The 17,935-nt window shown below is 44.1% G+C and overlaps 1 protein-coding gene across 2 annotated transcripts in view; it reads right to left on the bottom strand.

The window, feature by feature from the left end:
- The window catches only part of Map2k6 (mitogen-activated protein kinase kinase 6), a 134,354-nt gene that overhangs the window by 77,832 nt on the left and 38,587 nt on the right, over positions 1-17,935 (bottom strand). The window contains exon 1 of one of the 2 annotated variants that reach the window (XM_076543652.1): positions 3,994-4,145. The exons of the other annotated variant lie outside the window; for it this stretch is intronic. Coding sequence (XP_076399767.1) covers positions 3,994-4,006 — 13 coding nt within the window. The 5' untranslated portion in view covers positions 4,007-4,145. Of the gene's footprint in view, positions 1-3,993; positions 4,146-17,935 lie in introns of those variants that run through there. 2 annotated transcript variants of the gene reach the window in all.

Here is a 17,935-nt window from a genome sequence, read left to right as displayed (position 1 = left end):
CTAAATCTACATGCATTGTTCAATAGTCAATGCAGCAGCATAACCCTCCTCTCGAGTGCAGATCAATACACAATGGAAGGAAGCACACCACAATGGCATAGAAAGCCCCATGGTAGTCACAACCCTCCTACTTTTCCCCTCCAGATTACCCCAAGCCTTCCTGGTTACAGATGGCCCACTTCCTAACAAACATCAGTCCATGAGCTCCACACGGCTGGGATCCTCACACCGCGCAATACCCATTCAGGATTTCTCCCTGAAAAGTATCAAAACACAGGCTAACATTGTCTCCCTGAGATTATGTACCAAAGATAGAAACTCTCATGATTTTCCAGTTATAGAGAGACCTCTTTTTCCTTGCCTGGTATGCAGGAAGGAAGAAATAACTGATTGAGCAACATTTAACTCCAAGAAAAGTAGTAAGCCAGAAAGGCAGGATGGACCTGAAGTTTGAGTTGTTATCTACTTTTGTTATAATCCATGAAAATACCACCATGCATGTTCCTGCTGTGTTCATATTATGCCACAGCAAAATCCACCTTAACAAGCAAAGTTCACTTGCCAATAGGATGGTTTAAAACTCTAAATATTTTCACATAGACACATATTTCTTTTTATTTGATTTTATTTATCTTTATTTTGTGTGCATTGATGTTTTGCCATCTGGAACTGGAGTCACAGATAGCTATGAGCTGCATGTGGGTGCTGGGAATTGAACCCAGGTCCTCTGGAAGAGCAGTCAGTGCTCTTAACCACTGAGCCATCTCTCCAGCCCCGACACATATTTCAGTAGATTTCCATCCTAGTTTGCTTTCTATTGCTGTGTTAAACACCATAACCAAAGGCAACTTGGAGGGGAAAAGGTTTATTTCATCTTACAGCTCATAGTCCATCACTAAGGGCAGTCAGGGCAGGAACTCAAGGCAGGAGCCTGGAGGCAGGGATTGAAGCAGAAACCAAGGAAGAGCACCACTTACTGGCTTGCTCCTCAGGCTCACTTCAGCTACCTTTTATAGTCCTCCCAGGAACACCAGCCCAGGGGAAGCACTGCTCACAGTGGGCTGGAAGGTCCCACACCCATCATTCATAAGGAAAAGCCCAGCCCCACCCCCAGTAGACTTGCCTATGGGCCAATCTGATGGAGGCATTTTCTCAATTGAAGTTCCCTCTTTTCAAATGATCCTAGTTCATATCAAGTTGACAAAAACAAAAAACAAAACCACTAACTAGCACATTACATTTTCTGTACCAGCCCAGGTATTTGGAAGGGGCCAGGTACGGGGGGGAGGGGGAGGGATATGATTTACATATGATAAAAGTCCAGTTTGGGGGCCAGGAAGACTGTTCAGTGGGTGGAGGGCTTGCTATGCACTCATCACCAATGTAAAATGCCAGGAGCCACGTTGAACATAGGTAACCTCAGCACCAAGGAGGTAGAGGCAGGAGGCTAGCTAACTAGGCAGCCAGTCTAGTGAAATCAATGAATTCCAGGTTTAGTGAGAAACTCTGATTCAAAAAATAAGGTGGAGCTCAAGTAAGAAAGAAGATCCATGACATCAACCTCTAACCACTTCCTCCCCCCCCCCGGGGGGGGGTCCCCCCCGCCCCCTGCAAAACACACACACACACACACACACACACACACTTTATGTTTGAGATGATTCTTTCAATTAGCTTGGCTGGGATGCTTACAAAGACAGAATGAAGCAGTCGCTCTGCATGAACATGATCCTGTCAATCTCACATAATCATTCCAAATGGCTAACCACTGGAAGGAACATCCATCATTCCTTCATTCGGGGAGTCACCCACTCAATAAATAGTACTAGAGCTATTGTGCTCCAGGCTCTGTAGAAGTCTGGAAAACTAAACCAAACATTTCTTCTCTCTTGATGTAAAGACATAATCTTGCAGAAAATGTAAAAAGGTAAAGTAATAATAGGCAATGATTAAAGGCTTATAATAGGAAAGCACTATACCAAATACACAGGCAATAACTCATTTGAACTTTGTGAAAATTATATAATCAACTACCACCAGATACAGTCTATGGAGGAGGAAACTGAGACCTCAACTACCACCAGATACAGTCTATGGAGGAGGAAATTGAGATCTCTCTACAAGAGACAGATTTTCTAGAAACAGGGAATGGGTGAAAAGCCCAACTCTAGACTATACTTTACTACTAAGTAAAGTAGTCATGTACTCAAAACAAATACATTTTTGTGAAGAAAAGATGGTATGAAAAATCGTGATGATTTCACAGCATTTAAATATTTATCAGTCCACAAAAAATGGTTTTGTTATATCAGTGAACCCATACAGTTCAAATGTTTTCAAAGTTAGTCTAAAAATGAAATTCTAAGCAGATGCATGAAGATACACCTTGCATGGAATATGTACATTTCTGTGTACTTAAAAGTAAAAATGTAGAAAAAACTTCCTGTAGGTTATCAGAACAATATAAAACAACACAAGCTGAATAATTTTTCTTGGCACCCACTCACATCCTTTAAGTCACTGGAAAGCTTCTAAACACTGAGCATCACAGAGCTCAGCTTGGAACTCAGCCCAAACAGCTGGTGCACCCGGCAGTCAGCAGGGGCAGCGGTGGTGTCAAATACTTCTCCCTTCACTACCAAAGGCATGAATGGCCCAGCCAACCTTGACCACGCAGATTTAATCAGCCAGCAGGCACTGTGCACACCATCCACGAAAAGTAAGGAAAAGCCAGGCGAGACCTTGCCTGCTTCTTTTTGGATGTATCCACACACTGAAAAGAGATTCTGCTCATTGTACTTTGCATCTTACACACTGAGAGACCACACTGGATGCCAGGAGTCCACAGCAGAGTCCCTAAGATTCTGGCATCATTAGAGTAACTGGCTCAGTGTGTAAGAGCCCTTCCACGGCAAGCATGAGGGCCTCACTTCAGATCTCTAGCATGCACATAAAAAGGCAGGTGTGATCATAAGCAGGCATATAACCCCAGCACTATGTGGGGATGATACAGGGGGATTGCTGGGGCTTTGTGGTGATCAACCTCATTCTCTGTCCAATGGAGACACTGTCTCAAGATACTAAGGTAGAAAATGATAAAGCAGGATACCAGACATCCTTTTCTGTCACACACACACACACACACACACACACGCACGCACGCACGCACGCACGCACACACACACACACACACACACACACACACACACGCATGCACGGGGTGGGGGGGGTGTGTTTTAAGAATCTAGGGTAAATCCTAACCCAGATGGAATGTAGAACATGGACACAGGAGTGGTCCAACACTGTCCTCGGCAGATCAGGATGCATGGTCATCGAATGACTGAATTATACTTGCTTGTCAACAATAGTAACAGGAAGCAGATGTCCAAAGAACCTACCACAAAAAAAAAGCTTCAAACACATGTGAGAGACATCACCTCTAGCTTGGTTAATAAAGAAAATGTTTTTGTTGTTCAGCCATTCATTATGAGAAATTTCAAACACACAGGAAAACAATGTAATGAACCCTTGTGCACCTAAGATTCCCATTAAATAATTATTAATCCTTAGCTGTTCTTGTTTCATGCACACATCCCACTTGTACCAGAGCTCTTTGAAGCAAATCCCAGACATAGCATGATTTCATCTGCACATGTTCCAACACGCATTCCTGACTGGTAAGACAGCTACATGTGTGATCTCAAACCCATGACTTCCTAGGGGAAGGAATGCAGGAAGCAGGAGAGCCCAGAGGTGGAAAGGTGGGAAGGACTTGAGGGAAGCCTGTGTGAAGCCTGGAAAAGACAGAGAACGACAGTGAAGGTCTGACCAGGAAATGAGGTTGAGGCTTCACATGCAGGGTCACAAACATAGACAAAATAAAAAATTAAAAAAGACCCATGACATCCAGACAGGAACTAAGGCTGGCGTCTAAAGTTCCGAAGAGGACGGTCTATGGTTCACTAAAGAAACCACCTTTAGCAAGGACCCTACCGCAAAGAGCCATGGCTCAACACAATCGCCGCCACTGCACTGAAGAGCACAATGCGTTCTCCTGTCACTCCACAGAGGAACTGAATGTGCTGGAACCCACAGAGACTGGCCAAGCATCTCTTCTCTGCCAGAACACCCTGGCCACACAGATCAGCTGACCAGAGTCCTATCCCAGGGTAAGAGGAGATGCTAGCTCCGTCAGCTCCCTGCTGACTAAGGCAGAAGTTCTCCCAGCCTCCCTCGCCAAGGTCCATCTGGCTGCTTGCAATGCCTGCCTGCTGAAAGATTCAGCAGCATGCCTGGGGGCATGAATAAAGTAGCAAGGTTGGAGCTGAGGACTTAGCTTCATGTGGGCATGTTATATATAATCCCCAGTATGTGTGATTTATCCCAAATATGAACTGAAACCCTACTTCATGTCACCTTTCTTTTCAAATTTCTACACATAAATTCTGACTAAAATTGACATTGTATGCCCCAAAATAGAAGGCAGTGTGACTGATAAGAGAATGTCATGGAAATGGTGTTCTCTCTCTCTCTCTCTCTCTCTCTCTCTCTCTCTCTCTCTCTCTCTCTCTCTCTCTCTTTCTCTCCCTCCCTCCCCCTTTCGTCCTCTGCTCAGGGGGCTAAAGTGTGATTGAAGGTTGAAATGGAACCCTGTACCCTGTCAAGCTCCTAAAGTCAAAGTTTCCTCTATCGGAATGAGACTCCAGTCAAGGATGCAGAGGCCTCAGATGACCCCAGCGGATAAGAAATGGCTTTGGGACGCTAAGTCACAGCTCTGTGGGGGAGCCTTGGAGATCACCCCAGAAGGAAGTAGAGACCCATGGCTTTCTCAGCAGAAGGCTTTCTCCAGCCAGCTCTCCCCAGAACAAAAACAACCCTGTCAGAAACCATAAACAGTCAGGAAAACATGCAGCCAGACAAAGCGAGTCCATTCAGTGGTCTCAGCATGGTCTCCTCCACCCCTCAGGATCACTGACCCAACAACTCAGAGAATCTGTTGTAAAAATTGGCAGGAAGAAATCTCTGCAGAAGAAAAAAGGGAGGAAGACATGTTCAAGCCCCAAGTATCATTCTTTCCTTTTCATCTGGACCGTTTGTGGCTGGATGTACCAGCACAGCAGGTAAGACATTTAAAAACCAATGTACACAAAGCAGGTATGGTAGTGCATGCCTTTAATCCCAGCACTCAAGAGGCAGAGGCAGCTGGATGTCTATGAGTTCCAAGCCAGCCTGGTCAACCTAGCTAGTTTCAGGTCAGCCAGGAATGTGACCTCTTGGGAAAAGAAAATCAAAGGAACTTTCTCCCAGTCATTTTAAGAGATGTAGGCAGAAAGGGAGTATTTCTGTCCTGAGCTATTCCAGGAGGCCCAAGAATAAGGGACTGCCTTTCATGTCACTTCAGAAAAGGACTTTCCAGGCTAGGCATGCAGCTCACGAACCCTAGGTTAGATCCCCAGAACTACCAGGAATAATACCACACAGCTCTGATGCCAGCACTAGAGAGACAGAGGTAGGGAGATTGAAAATCCAAAGTCATCCTTGACTAGCTTGGAGCAAGCTTGGAATACTTGAGACCTTTTGCAACCAATCAACCAGCCAACCAATCAGCCAATAGGGCTTCCTTCCCAACTAGTCCAAAGGGGTGGAGAGTGTTTTAAATCCATCATCTCTTCCTCCTACTTCTCTAAGTGGCTCTTCCTTCTCTCCTCTGCAGGGGTTGACCTGACCTCTGTCCTGAGCCTGCTTGCTCTCTCCCTGTGCCGCGCATCCCATCCTAGCCCGGAAGTGTCTGACTTCAAGTGTCTCCTCTCTGCCGAATCTGAGTCTCTGGAGTCTTACCTAAGCTTTTCTGTTGTTTTCTTGCTGATGGCTCACCTTCCAGGGTTACACTTCTCCAATCTACTGTCATCTTCCTTGTCACACAGATACAGTGACCCTTCGTCCATCCACCCTGGGGATCCCCTTTGCCTATCCTCATCTCTCAATCCTCCTCACCTGTATCCATTTATCTTGCTTCTCCTAGTCCACCTGCCCTGCAGTAACTCTGCCTTCAAGCCTGCACCATGAGGACACCTTTCAACATCTGTTCAAACAGTGCCCCTTCACTTATTCCATCCCTGCTCATTCCCCACATAACAGGTCCATGGTATAAGAGGGTTTACTGCAGATAGGAGAGGAGATAGAACAGCCAGCGGCATCTGGAAGAGTCCAGAGCAGAGAGAGAAAGAAGTGGCCTTCAGGAACATGGCCAGCAGACTGCACATGGCTGGGCTATCTGCAAGAGAAGGGTGAATAGCAGGAGATAGAGAATAGAGAAAGCATTGTGGAAACAGTGGAAGCAGGAAACTAGAGAATATCCAGGTTATAAAGAGGATGAGTAGCTGGGGGAGGGAAACCTGTGAACTGGAGGAAGTTTAGGGTAAGGGAGGAGGTGAGAAGGGCTAGGATGCTAGCATGGCCTTTGAAATGTGTAACAGGTACTTGTGATACTGAGGGAGCCTGGAGGCCAGCAGGAGCTTTGAGATGCTGATAAGCACCGCAGGTCCCTTCTGACAGAGGTAGGGGAAAAGACTCCCTTTGGTAGACTGGATCCTGCTTCCCAAGTCCCCAGGAATGCTGGCTTTTATCTAACTGCTAGGAATCCTGTTATAGTCCAGGCTGAGCTCATTTCTGGGTATTCGGACTGCCTTTTGGAGCTGGAGGAACTGGAATTTCCCTTGGACCTGGTATCTCTCACCTCCTCATCTTCATCACTCTCTTCTCTCCACCACTGGGCCCTGACTTTTCCTCAACATCTAGCAATCTATTATACTGTTTTGAAGATATGGCTGCCGTGAACTAAGCTGGAAGCACCTTGAAGGTAAGGAACTGTGGTGGTTTGAAAGAAAATGGCCCCCAAAGGGAGTGGTACTATTAGGAAGTGTGGCCTTGTTGGAAGAAGTGTGTCACTGTAGGAGCCAGCTTTGAGGTCCCTTTTGCTCCAACTTCCCTCAGTGTGACTATCAGTTGACTTCCTGTTGCCTCTGAGTGAAGATATAGGACTCTCAGCTTCAGTACCATGGCTGCCTACATGTCGCCATGCTCCCCGCCATGATGACAATGGACTGAACCTCTGAAATTGGCAAGCCACCCCAATTAAATGTTTTCTTTATAAAAGTTATCGTGGTCATGGTAATAAAAATCTAACAAAGACAGGGACCCAGTCTGTTTTACTGTACAATCAACAGAGCCTAATACAAATGAAATGTGCTTGCTAAATAGGAAAGGGAGAAAGAAAAACAGAAAAGGAAAAGGGAAGCAGCTTAGGGAGCTGGATGGGGAAAGGAGAAATGGGAGGGAGGAGAGGGAGAGAAGGGGTAAGTGAAGAGATTTCTCAGAAATGCCCTAAATTCTCCCTTTTTCTATTTCCTTTCTATCCAAATATTTTCCTTTCCTCAAATTTTAAGGATCTACTTTACAGATTCTTTTTTTTATTTATTTAATTTTATTTTATGTATGTTGGTGTTTGGCCTGTATATGAATCTGTGCACCACACACATACGGTGCCTGCAGAGACCCGAAGAGGGTAATTCCCTGAGACTGGAGTTACAGGTGGTCGTGAGGCACCATATGAGTGCTGGGAATCAAGCCCAGGTCCTCTGGGAAAGCAACCAGTGCTGTCCACAGTAGAGTCCCCTCTCCGGCCATCTCTTTACAGGTTCCTGAAGGGATAATAATAACTTACTTAGTGACCCTGGTTGGCGCTGTCAACTTGACACAACCTAGAATTACCAGCAGACGCATCTGTAAGAGACTGTCTTCAATGAGTTGATACTGGAAGACTCATCTTAATTGTGGTACAACCCTTCCCTCACCAGGGGATCCTGAACTACATGAAGTGAAGAAAGTGAGCAGCAGCACACTGGCATGCACTCATTGCTCTCTGCTCCTGGCTGCGGAGGAGATTTAACCACCTGCTTTCAGTTCTTACTGCCTTGACTTCCCTGCCGTGATGGACCACTACCTTGAACCTAAACTGCCTTTGTCGGTGTGTTTGATTACAGCAACAGAAAAAGCTAGGTGCACCTTACAAAACAAAGGGAGATGCCCATCTGATTCAACTATAGACTATTTAACATCATAAGAAAAACCACGAATTCATCTGAAGGAATTCTGCAAGTGAAGGGATTGGAAGTTAAAAAAAGCTGGCTTAACGATGAAAAGGGAAATAAAATGGTAGCAAATCCAAATTTGTAGAACATGTTCTTAATGTAAAAATGTTCGGGGACTGGCGACTTTGCTGCCTGGAGGCTGGCAAACAGAAGCAGAGTGAAGTCCAACTTCTCCCTGGCATGGACACAGGCAGTCATGCTCAGTGTTGCACACCAGCAAAGGAGTGCAGAACCAACACAGAGTTGTTAAAATAAGTGTGCTAGCCTCTATAGGGTTTCGCTTAAAGTGTTTCAAAAGGTCAGGGAACTTAAAAATAAGGTAGGTTCTGTTAACTTCTGAAAGAAGAGGGATTTTTTTTTTTAATGTATTTATTTACAGGCTTATTTATATTTTCCTATGTGGATAAGAGTAAGTGTGTGTGTGTGTGTGTGTGTGTGTGTGTGTGTGTGTGTGTGTGTGTGTGTGTATGAACACGCAAGTATCTTTGGAGATCAGAAGAGGATATCAGATCCCCTGGAGCTGGAGTTACAGGCAGTTGTGGGTCACCTGCCCTCAGTGATAGGAACTGAACTGTGGTCCTCTGAAAGAGCAGCAAGTGCTCTTAACCACTGAGTCATCTCTCCAGTCCTGCAAGAAGCGTTTTAGAGAAGTGCAGAGGAGCCAAGTTCCAGATATTAAGATGTAAGTGGACAGAAAGAAAATCCAGAACAGCAAAGACACATGATGAACTTGACCCAAAGGCGACACACACAAAAATAGACTTTCTAGTAATGGACAAAATGTGAAGAAAAACTCCTTTTCCTTTTTCCCCCAACCCCAGAGATACTACATTTTCTAAAAAGCAGTTGGCAAAGGGAACCGCAGTTAGTGGAAATGAAAGCCAGGTGAGAATCGGGGGCCAACAGTGGGACAACGATGCTACTAATGGCAGCACAGAGCCAGCCAAGGTGGACAAGCATCCTCTGCCTTGGCACAGGCAACACTCATTTTCAGCTAGGGCTTCTTTATTCTAAAGCTTCAGAGGAAATAATAGACAACACAAGCTAAGATCTGCCCTGGAACACAGTTCTTAAAACCTCAAAGTAAGGCCAGACATGGTGGCACACGCCTTTGGTCCCAGCACTTGGGAGGCAGAGGCAGACAGATCTTTGTGTGTTCAAGGTCAGTCTAGTCTACTTGATGAGCTCCAGGCCAGCCAGAGCAACATAGTGAGACCCTATCCCAAATAAATAGATAGATAGATTGGTAGGTAGGTAGGTAGGTAGGTAGGTAGGCAGGCAAGCAGGCAGGCAGGCAGGCAGGCAGACAGACAGACAGACAGAGTAAGCCTCAGGGTGCTATTGGCCTCCAGAGTATATATTTATTTTAAATGCAGAAGCTTGCTTCTCTCTCTCTCTCTCTCTCTCTCTCTCTCTCTCTCTCTCTCTCTCTCTCTTTCTCTCTCTCTCCCTCCTTCCCTCCCTCCCTCCCTCCCCCACACCTCCCATAAGACACTGATTTTACAGGTCTGGGAGAGTCATTGTGAATATAAATTTTGTCTATATCTTTTTATTACATTTACTCATACTTGTGTATGCATGTGTGGGCAGGTACATGTAACAGGTCACATGTACAGATCAGAGGATAACATACGAGAGCCAGTTCCTTCCTTGCACCTTTTGAAACACAAAGATTGAATTCGGGTCATCGGACTTGGCAACAAGCACTTTTACCCAGTGAGTCATCTCACTGGCCTTAAATATACCTTTTTTTTTAAGGTAGGGGTGTGCTGATATTGTATTCCTCAATATATTGTGCACCCTAATAAACTTATCTGGGATCAGAGAACAGAACAGCCACTAGATAGACATAGAGGCCAGAAAATGGTGGCACACACACCTTTAATCCTAGCATTCCAGAGGCAGAGATCAATCTGGATCTCTGTGAATTCAAGGCCACACTGGAAACAACCAGACATGGTGACATACACCTTTAATCCCAGCACTTGAGATCTCATGTATTGCTTGGGAAAAACACACACCTTTAATCCCAGGAAGTGATGGCAGGAAGTACAAAGGTATATTAAGGCATGTGGACCAGGAACTAGAAGTCCTTTAAGCTTTTAGGCTTTCAGCAGTGGTTCAGCTGAGATCCATTCAAATGAGGACTCAAACTTTCAGTCTGAAGATTCATGGAAACAGAATCCATAAAGAGTTGTTGGGATGAGGTTAGCTGTGGCTTGTTCTGCTTTTCAGAATTCACCCCAATACCTATCTCAGGGTTTGTTTTTATTAATAAGACCTTTTAAGATCGTGTTACATAAGAGGACTGGAGACATGGCTCCATGGTTAAGAATTACTCTTGTGGGCTGGAGAGATGACTCAGAGGTAGAGTCTTGCTGCTCTTCCAGGGAACCTGAGTTCAATTCCCAGCAACTACATAGTGGCTCACAACCATCTATAAGAGATCTGGTGCCCTCTTCTGGCATCAGATGTACATACAGGCAGAACACTGTATACATAATAAATAAAATCTTTAAAAAAAAATTGCTCTTGCAGTGGACCCTAGTTCAGTTCCAGGCATCCACATGGTGGTTCACAAGTTCCTATAACTCCAGCTGCAGGAGATCCAAAGCACCCCTCTTCCAGCCTGTGTGGGCATCTGCATGCATGTATGCATATTCATGCACAGACATAAATATACACACGTAAGTTATTAAAACATAAATCTTAAAGAAAGAAAATAAATAACTATTACCATGTCAGACTTATTGTAGTGGTTAATTTTGTGCATTCATATTTTGCCTGCATGCATGTCTGTATGAAGGCGTCCAACCCCCCTTGCAACTGGAGTTAAAGGCAGCTATGAGCTGCCATGTGGGTGCTGGGAATTGAACCCAGGTCCTCTGGAAGAGCAGCCAGTGCTCTTAGCCACTGAGCCATCTCTCCAATCCCTGTAGTGGTTAATTTTGATTATCAACTTGACTGGATTAGTAATTTCCCAGGGTAGAGCTGGCACATTACCTGGTTGATCCTACCATTAGCATATGCTTGTCTCAAAGATTAAGCTATGTATGTCAAAATACGCCCAGCTATCTCAGTTGGTGGAACATGAGACTCTTAATCTCAAGGTTTGTGCCCTACATTGGGTGCCACACATTGGCAGAAGTTTCTGTGTCTGGCTAGCAACTCCCAAATACCTGGCAGATGCTTCCCAAATAATTGATTTGGAGGCTTAATATTACTTATAAATGCTCAGCCAGTAGCTCAGGCTTATTACTAACTAGCTCTTACACTTAAATTAACCCATAATTCTTATCTATGTTTAGCCACCTGGCTTGATACCCTTTCTCAGTCCAACATTCTCATCTTGCTTCCTCTGCATATGGTTGGCAACTGCTGCCTCCACCCTTCCTTTTCCCAGAATTCTCCTAGTCTGCTCGCCCCACCTATACTTCCTGTCTGGCTACTGGCTGATCAGTATCTTATTAAATCAATTCAAGTGACAAATCTTTACAGTGTACAATATTACTATCCCACAGCAGGACAGTGCTAGGGCACTTGTCTGGCATTCTTAAATTCTAGGTTAAATTAAATTCCCAGTACCTTCAGGGTAAAAAAAAAAAAAAAGGCAAGCAAGCAAAAGAAGGAAAGAAGGAGAAGAATGAGAGAGAAGGAAGAAAGGAAAGAAAGAAAGAAGAAAGGAAGAAAGAAAGAAAGAAAGAAAGAAAGAAAGAAAGAAAGAAAGAAAGAAAGGAAGGAAGGAAGGAAGGAAGGAGAAATGCATGCTCAGGATAAAACTGGGCATGGTGCAGAGCGGTGGTGGTACATGTTTAATCCCAGTACTTGGGAGGCAGAGCCAGGCAGATCTCTGTGAGTTCAAGGCCAGCCTGGGCTACAGAGTGAGTTCCAGGACAGGCACCAAAACTACACAGAGAAACCCTGTCTTGAAAAACAAACAAACAGGGGGGAAAAAATGGGCTTGATACTGTATGACTGCAATCCCAGGGCTCTGGAAGGCGAGGCAAGAGAATAAAAAAATTCAAGGTCATAAGAGAAAAGAAAAAAAGAGGAGGAGGGAAGATAAGGGAATCAGGTGAAGAGAAGAGAAGGGAAGGGGAGGGGAGAGGAGAAGAGAGATGGAGAGGAAAGATATAGAGAATAAGTAAGTTATACCTGTGAATATGTCAGTGGGGAAGTGTCTAGAGAGAATTAACTAAGGGGAAAGAGACCCCCAGAATGTGAATAGTATCATCCCATAGACTATAGGTCTAAAACTGAATAAAAAATAGAAAAGGAGAAAGCCAGCTAAGTGACAAAGTGACAGCATTCATGTCTCTGCTCCCTGACCAGGGATGCAGCTCCACTAGCTGCCTCACATTCCTGCTGTTAAGCCTTCTCTATCATGGCGGGTTTCCCTCAGCCCCCATAAGTTCTTCCTCAGGTATCTGGTCACAGCAACTGCAGAAGTAATTAACACTGAACAAGAAACTGGGCTTTGGCCAGACTTGTGCACTCAGCAGGTCCTAGGTGACTCTTGAGGCAGCTTGGTGTGCCAGAACCCCGAGTAAGGCACCAATTGTCTGACTTCCCAAGGTTATATATTAACTTATATTAATACTTAAATAGATGTGGATCATTTCTCTCTGATAGCAAAACACTTCCCCAATAATCCCTGTCTCAGGAGCCCTGATGGGTTTTAACCAGTCTTGCATCTAACCTGTCACTCTTAAACCAATTTTCTTTCCTCCACAGCTAATTTCTTACTGTATTGAATGTATTGGTTACTTTTCTCCTTGCTGTGACAAAAAAGGCCTAAAGAAGGAAGGCTTTGTTTTTGTCTCACAGTTTGAGGGTGCAGTCATTCATGGCAGGGAAGTCACAAGGGCAAGAGAATACAGCAGCTGGTCACATGATATCTGCAGTCAGGAAGCAGAGGGAGATGAATGCTGGTGCTCAGCTCGCTTTCTCCTTTTTATCAGGTCTGGGACCCCAGTCCACATTCAGGGTGAGTCTTCACTTCTCATCTAAGCCTCTCTGGGAATGCCTCATAGACATAGAGGTTGTGTGTCTCTTGGGTTGACTATAAATTCCATTAAACTGACAATCAATATTATCACATTCAGTTACCTTGTTTACAAATTAGATTCTGAAGCAAAAACTTGTAGGCAGAAGTTTCTGTACCGCCCGCCAGTTCCCAAATAACTGACACAGAGGTTTAATATTAATTATAAATGCTTGGCCAATAGCTCAGGCTTATTACTAACTAGCTCTTACAACTTACATCAACCCATTTCTTTATTAACCAATAACAGTAATATATATTCACAGTGAACAGAAGGATTATTCCACAGCAAAAACTGTTGGCTCTCTCATTCAATTTGTTAACAAAATCAGGTTGGGGATGGAAAGATGGCTCAGTGGTTAAGAGCACATACTGCTCTTACAGAGAGTACCCTAGTTTGGTTCCCAGCACCCACAATGGACAGCTCACAACTGCCTGCAACCCAGCTCCAAGGGATCTGACACCTATTCTGTACTGTTCAGGTACATGCACTCATATATACATGCTGTAGGATAGTCTGTATGTCAAATTGCTCTGATTGGTCAATAAATAAAACACTGATTGGCCAGTGGCCAGACAGGAAGTAGGTGGGACAAGGAGAGAGGAGAATTCTGGGAAGCGGAAGGCTGAGGCAGGGAGACACTGCCAGCCGCTGCCATGACAAGCAGCATGTGAAGATGCCGGTAAGCCACGAGCCATGTGGCAAGGTATAGATTTATAAAAATGGATTAATTTAAGATATAAGAACAGTTAGCAAGAAGCCTGCCACAGCCATACAGTTTGTAAGCAATATAAGTCTCTGTGTTTACTTGGTTGGGTCTGAGCAGCTGTGGGACTGGCGGGTGACAGAGATTTGTCCTGACTGTGGGCCAGGCAAGAAAACTCTAGCTACATATACAGACCTATACATAGACACAAACACATATGCATGTAATTTTTTAAATTAAAAACTGCTTTTGATCACAGTTTGAAGCCAGGGATGGTGGTATATACCTTTAACCCCAGAACTCCCAGAAGTAGAGGCAGGTAAATCTCTGTGAGTTCAGCTAGGTCACTATAGTGAGTTCTAGGCCAGTTAGAGCTATATAGTGAGACCCTGTCGCAAACAAAACAAAACACAGTTTTGGCCATGGCATGGGAAAGGATGTTGGCATCCCCTACCCCCAGATTCAGAAGATGAAATATGCTCAGTTCATGCTGGTGCCATATCCTAGTATACACCCCTTGTGCTCCTCATGGACTTTATATCTTCTCAGGGTCAAGGGTGTGTGTTCTAGTTTGCTTTCTGTTGTTGTGAAAAAACAAACAAACAAAAGAAAAAAACAAAAACAAAAATCATGCATCCAAAGCAATTCAGGGGAGAAAAAAATTATTTGGTATATAGGTTTCAGTTTCCATCATAGAGGAAAAGCCAGGGCAAGTCCTTAAGGCAGGAACTTGGAGGCAGGAAATAAAACAGAAGCCTCAAAAGAATGCTGCCTGCTGACCTCTAGCTTGCTTTTTGCAGCTTGCTCAGCTACCTTTTTTAAAGGACCCAGGACCATTTGCCCATGAGTGGTACCACCCTCAGTGAGCTGGGCATCAAGATAATGCCCCACAGGCTTGCCCACTAGCCAGTCTGTTAGAGGCAATTCCTCAATCCAGATTCCCTCTGCCCAAGTAACTGTACTTTGTGTCAAATTGACAAAACCTAACCAGCACACTATGCAACAGAAGTCAAATGTGACCCACGAAGTCTAAAGCACTTATTAATCCCTATGCCAAGCACAATGACTCCCCACTGCAAGCAAAGGGTTGAACACCCAGAACAAGAGGCAAACATTTTGGCTGCAGGTTTGAAACCTGAGGAAGGGTTTGCTGCATACTCCTGGGAAAGACATTCCTTCCTGGCTTAAAGAAATAATACCAAGAACCAGAAGAGAAGAACCTCACTTTTCTTCCTGCTCTGTGTTGTGACAACGTGATGTCATGATATACAGGGCTACAGTAGCATCTTGTGGTAAGAAAGAAAAGCCAAAGGGAATCAAGAAACCCAGGGACACCATACAGAGCCAGGGACACCATACAGAGCCAGGGCATAGCTGAACAACTAAACTAGCCAGAATTGTGATGGTCCAGTTATCTTCATGAGAAAGGTACTAAAAAATGATCAGTGTAACTATTTCTGTCAATATCCAGTTGCATGCACTAGACAGAATCCTAAGGGATGGAGGAGGACAGAGACAACTCAGCAGTTGAGAGCATTTCCTGTTCTTGAAGAGGTTCCATTTCCAGAACCAACATGGCACCCCACAAACATCTATAACTCCAAACTCCAGGGAATCTGATGCCCTCTTCTGACCTCCAAGGGCACTGCATACACATAAAATAAAGTGAAAATTAAATCTTTAAACAAGAAAGCAAAGATTCTAAAGTCTATCCATCGTCCCTTACCAAAGAACCTTCATAGCTTTAACATAATGGAAGCTGAGGAGACAAAATGGCTTGGTTCCAATGTGAAAGTTTGTCACAACACTGCACCTACCCAGGCCCACTGCACATATACCAAATAACACCCATGACTAAACCTTGGTTAAGAAAAAGAGCACTAGGTGTTTGAAATGGGGCCTATTAAATGCTTGAGTGATCTGGTGCAAAAGAACTTCACACTTCTTTTGTTTTTCAGGCAGAGTCCCATGTTGCTCAGGTTGGCCTTGGACTCACTGTTCAACCAAGATAATCTTGAACTTCTAGGCCTCCTACCTCTATTTCCCAACTTCTAGGGCTATGGGCATGTGCCAGCATACCAGTTTAGGGGCTTTTTGTTTGGGGGGCTTTGTAGATGGTTGTGTTTTTAATATGGTCTAGCGATAAGCAAGCTTTATACCAACTGAGGTATATCCAGCCCTTGCATATAACATGAAAAGGATACTGTGTTCAGCAATATTCCAGTGAGGATCCCTGTAAAAATATCCAACTCACAAAATGCAATACTTCTCTCCATATATTCAAATTAATTTCAATTTATTTTATAAATTAAAAAATAAATTAAAATTTATTTTTATAAATGTTCCCTTGAATTTACTTCTTGCCTTGAAGAGAAATCTCCCTTGAGCTTCTTAGCTTTATGCTTAGGAAAGCTCATGAGATGGATGTGCAGCCATGACAGTATAAGGCCCCTCCCTCTGCACGGGAACATCTGTCCCCATCATTTCCTCTGGTACAGTTGGCTTCTGTGAGTAATAAATTAATCACCGGAACCTGGATGCTTTCACCAGCCTCAAAGGCTGTCATACACAAGCTTGGTGATGGAAAAAGTGCTTCTGGCTAGAAACACAGAAATATCAGCCATGTCACAAAAGCTTCCTGGTATTTCTTTTATTGCTTCTACAGGACCACAAAAAAAAAAAAAAGTGCTTCAATTTTGTCTCTAGGAAATAAGAATGCCTGAACACAGCCCTTAAAACTGTGAGCATCCCGTTTTCATTTTTAGAACTATGGGGCCCTAACCTTTACCTACACAGAATTTACTTCAAGGGCTAAAGAAAGTGTTAAAGATGTCGTTTTTGTCTTCTTTAAATCCCAGGAAGTGACTATCAACCTTGGCTACACAGAGAACCCCTCCCCCTCCTCACCAGGGAGCTTTATAAAAACATAATGATGCCTGGGCCAGTCCCTAGAGCTCTGATTAATAGTTGCACATGGGTCTGGGTATTCTGAGGTCTAAAATTTCTCCCAGGAGATTCTAATACACAGTCAAGGCGGAGAACTGACCCAAGGTCAAAGGCAAATAGAAGAAAATGTGACTAAGAGCTACACCCAAGAGAAAAATAACTAATTGTATTTATATAAAGAGGTAAGAGATGGGGGCTGGAGGGATGCCTCAGCAGTTAAGAGCACTAGCTGTTCTTCCAGAGGTCCTGAGTTCAATTCCCAGCAACTACATGGTGGCTCACAACCATCCATGATGAGATCTGGCATACATGCAGACAGAACATTATATACATAATAAATAAATAAATCTTTAAAAAAAAAAAAAGAGGTAAGAGAGGGGGTTAGGAAAGGTTCTTCCTACTAACACTCCCAAAACTAATAGGAAAACAATTATCATCAATCAATAAGCAATTCAAATGTATAACTATATACCTAGAAATGCACATATAGAGGCTGGAGTAATGGCTCAGTGGTTAAGTGCACTGGCTGATCTTGCAAAGGACCCAGGTTCAATTCCTAGCACCTACAGGCTAGCTCAAAACCATTTGTAACTCCAATTCCAGGAGATCCAGCACCCTCTTCTGGCCTCTGTGAGCATGAGGAATGCATGTGGTACACATACATACATGCAGATAAAATGCTTATATGTATTAAACAAATAATAAATCATTTTTAAATGTGCTTATGATCTTAGGGTTACTATTGCTGTGGTGAAACACCATGACCAAAGCAACTGGGGAAGGAAGGGTTTATTTGGTTTACACTTCCACATCAGTGTTCATAACTGAAGGAAGTCAGGGCAGGAACTCAAACAGGAACCTGGAGGCAGGAGCTGATGCAGAGGCCATGGAGGAGTGTAGCTTACTGGCTTGCTCTCCCATGGCTTCCTCAGCCTGCTTTCTTATACCACCCAGGACCACCATCCCAGGGGTGGCCTAACCCACATCAATCTTTAGTTAAGAAAATGCCCTACAGACTTGCCTACAGCCACATCTTAAGACGGCATTTTCTCAGCTGAGGCTCCCTCCTCTCCTATGGCTCTAGCTTG

Source organism: Peromyscus maniculatus, chromosome 8 (genome assembly GCF_049852395.1).
Source record: "Peromyscus maniculatus bairdii isolate BWxNUB_F1_BW_parent chromosome 8, HU_Pman_BW_mat_3.1, whole genome shotgun sequence".
NCBI lineage: Eukaryota > Metazoa > Chordata > Mammalia > Rodentia > Cricetidae > Peromyscus > Peromyscus maniculatus.
This window is presented reverse-complemented; position numbering and strand designations above follow the sequence as displayed.